The sequence below is a fragment of the Nicotiana tabacum genome, chromosome 18 (genome assembly GCF_000715075.1).
Source record: "Nicotiana tabacum cultivar K326 chromosome 18, ASM71507v2, whole genome shotgun sequence".
Lineage (NCBI taxonomy): Eukaryota > Viridiplantae > Streptophyta > Magnoliopsida > Solanales > Solanaceae > Nicotiana > Nicotiana tabacum.
In genome coordinates, this window is record NC_134097.1 from 19,505,311 (window position 1) to 19,508,821 (window position 3,511).

Here is a 3,511-nt window from a genome sequence, read left to right on the forward strand (position 1 = left end):
AGAGGAGTAACTTTACTCCTTCTTATCTTCTATTTTTGCCTTCAAAGTTTATTTACTCTACTTTCCATGCGGGTCGAACTATTGATACAATGCAAAGGTTAAACTCATACCCATGTCACATATATCAGCAAATAAAATAAAATAAGGCAGTTCAGTGCATTAAGCTCCCCTAAGCGCTCTTAGTATAAGAAGATAGTGTATTTAAACTCCACAAAATTAATAATGATTCTTTACAATGAGTGATGGTATGGATTATCATGATTGATGCATAAAAAGGACTAAAATTAAATGTAATTCATGATTCCTATATATATATATATATATATATATATATATATATATATATATATATATATATATATATATATAAAGAAAAGATAAAACTAAATTATATGAAATAATAATATCATCTCGACCGATTGACTATGAATTCGGCTATGAGTGGAAGTAATTGTAATATTGATAGAAGCATATTATATTTGCCATGTAGTAGACAAAACTTGGCATGACCATATTAGACCCCCTTGTTCACGTGCAAAGTTTTAGGAGTTTTGTTTGTTTTCACCACTTATCTCAAATCATTTCATTCTATATAACATCTAACATTTGTACCAATATCTCAACCCTATCCCCTTTCCTCACTTGAAAAAAAAAATGGATTTCTCCAAAAAAACATCTCTTCTTTTCATCTCTATACTTCTCATAATTTCTTCAATCACTCCCATTCTTGGTTGTAACCATTGCAAAAAACACAAGAAACCCAAAACTACTCCCAATATTCCACCTATTAATATTATTCCATCACCACCAAAAGAGACTACTACTTGCCCTATTGATACACTTAAACTTGGAGCTTGTGTTGATCTTCTTGGTGGGCTAGTTCATATTGGGATTGGTAATCCTGTTATTAATGAATGTTGTCCAATTATTCAAGGGCTTGTGGAAATTGAAGCTGCAGTTTGTCTTTGTACAACTCTTAAGCTTAAGCTTCTAAATCTTAATCTTTATGTCCCTTTGGCACTTCAACTCCTTCTAACTTGTGGCAAGACTCCACCTCCTGGCTACACTTGCTCTTTGTAGACTTTTTGAGTTAAGTATGCAATTTCTTGTACTACCCCTTTAACCTTTATATATCTCTAGCTCGCATTTTTTTTTTTATATTAGTGGTATTGGGGCCGGTTTACGTGTACTGACTTTTTCAGTGGATATCTGCTACCTCTTACTAGTATGATATCAGAAACTTTGCTCACCAAGAATTAGATCTTGAGGCCTCCTGATTTTTCTCCCGCTTCATTGACTATTAAGACGCACACTAGCTTGCATCATAAATACGTTTTGGTTTATGTAGAAACATTTAGTATGGATTGATAGTGTTGTACCTCGATTTGATGCAACACATGAAGAGGTGTAGCTACATGGTCCAAAGAAAGTTCAATTAAATATCTTTTATCAGAAAAATCTACTGTGACATGGGTAAATGAATTTATTTTAATTATTTATGTCTAAATCGTTGAATCCTCTTGACAGAAGAGTATTGTAGTTTTGAAACTCAAGGCTCTGGGAGATTAGCTAGGACAAATATTTTGATTGTATTTTCTAGCAATGTGAGTTATTGTTTTAGCTGTTGTTGACTAGTAAACGAAAATAATTCATATTTAATTTAGGTTTATTTATTATATATATTTAGAAAGGCGGTTAAGCTCATTTTAGTCATAAATTATTCTGAAATTGCAGGTTACAAGCTAAGGTTTGCACTTTGGAGTATTGTATGGACTATGTTCGACATGAGATGATGTTTTAGTTTCTGATTAAAATTGTTTTCACTTTCCAACAACCCCCACACCAAATTGTATCTCGTGATCGGTACTACTGTCCCCCCCCCCCCCCCCCGGCCCCAACCCTTTTTTACCCAAGAGTGGTACTACTGTTGATTTTTGTCTTTTGTAGAATTAGTAATTAGTTTATGAAAACTATTTATAAATTAATGTTTTTATTTGATTTTTGCAAAGATGAAAAAGTGTATTGATAACTTTTTTTCTATGTATTGTTTTTTTTCCTGCTTATAGTTCTATTACTACTAATTTTTGTCTTTTAATTTGTTCACTTAATGTTTAAATTAATTTTTCACTGCCCCACCCTCACGTCCCATAAAAGGAAGAAGAAGAGGATAAACGTTCTTTTCCCCCCAAAGAAGTAAGAAATTATCGAATTTTTGTATAGTTTAAGCTCGTGAATCAGCGACGGACCTACGTTACGATTACGAATGCTCGAGTATTACTTTGGAGTCATACATTATTATTTAGATAAAAAAACTTAGTAAATTTATACAGATATATTAATCGTCCGCCCCTTTTGTGAATAGCAAATGAGGAGAAAATAGTGAACGGAGTTATGATTATTAGCCTAGAACGTGAGTGCAATCACAAAATGTTAAGATTAATTATTTAATTTATTTAAACAAGGACGGCTCTAGGGTAAGGCAAGTAAAACTCTTGCATTAGGCTCCCAAATATTTAAGGCCCGAAAATAGAAAATATTATTGTATCATTATAATATATATATATTATACAATTATGAATAAAATATTTTAAATTTTAATATTTTTTAAAAATTTAGTAGAGATAGGATTGAACGAGTTAATAGGATAAAACTTTTCTCTCGGTAAATTAAATAATATATTTAACTTCTCATCAATTCTATTTTTCTTTCTTTATTTATAATCTTTTTCATATTTTTTTAATATTTTACTTTCTAATTTCAACCCAAATCTCTAAATTAGTTATTCTTTTTCGTCACATTTGATTGATCCACATATCAGAAAATAAGTTCTTTTGTCTCATCATTTTTAACTAAGAAATCCTCGAGACAAGTGTCGTAAGGTTTAAAACACGATGGATAATAGGCTCGACCCTTTTATCATTTTTACTAATGCTATATTTTTATACACGGAAGGGGAGCCTTGGCGTAATTGGTAAAGTTGTTGCCATGTGACCAGGAGGTCACGGGTTCGAGCGCATGGAAACAGCCTCTTGCAGAAATGCAGGGTAATGTTGCGTACAATAGACCCTTATGGTCCGACCCTTCCCCGGACCCTGCATATAGCATGAGCTTAGTGCACCGAACTACTATATTTTTATATATGGGAGAATTCAATACCACATGTGAATACCTAATTTTTGTACTACTTTAACATCTCCTAAATTTATAAGTGTTTCGTTGCTTTATTCATTTCTTTTTCTTTCTCAATTTTTACTTATTTTTTTATTGCAATTTTTCTTATCACAAAAATACCAAAAAAATATATTGTATTTTTGTGTGTGTGCTCTTTTAATTGACTAATTATATGGTAAGTTAATCAAATTAATTTCTCATATAATTAATTCAATTGTTAGCTAATAAATTTTATTAGATTTTATTAGTTGGTATTTAGGTTAATTAGATTATAGTTTAATAAGATAGAATTAAAGGGAAATAGTTAAAATTGAAATGTTTAGGTGGCTAAGAGTTCAAT

General features: G+C 31.0%; 1 protein-coding gene across 1 annotated transcript; it reads left to right on the forward strand.

The window, feature by feature from the left end:
* The first annotated feature begins 604 nt into the window (after window positions 1-604).
* Window positions 605-2,061, forward strand: LOC107772589 (36.4 kDa proline-rich protein). Its single transcript, XM_075235993.1, has 2 exons — window positions 605-1,604; window positions 1,735-2,061. Exon 1 carries the CDS (start codon window positions 655-657, stop codon window positions 1,078-1,080), a length of 426 nt encoding a protein of 141 aa, XP_075092094.1. The 5' UTR covers window positions 605-654; the 3' UTR covers window positions 1,081-1,604; window positions 1,735-2,061.
* Window positions 2,062-3,511: the final 1,450 nt, after the last annotated feature.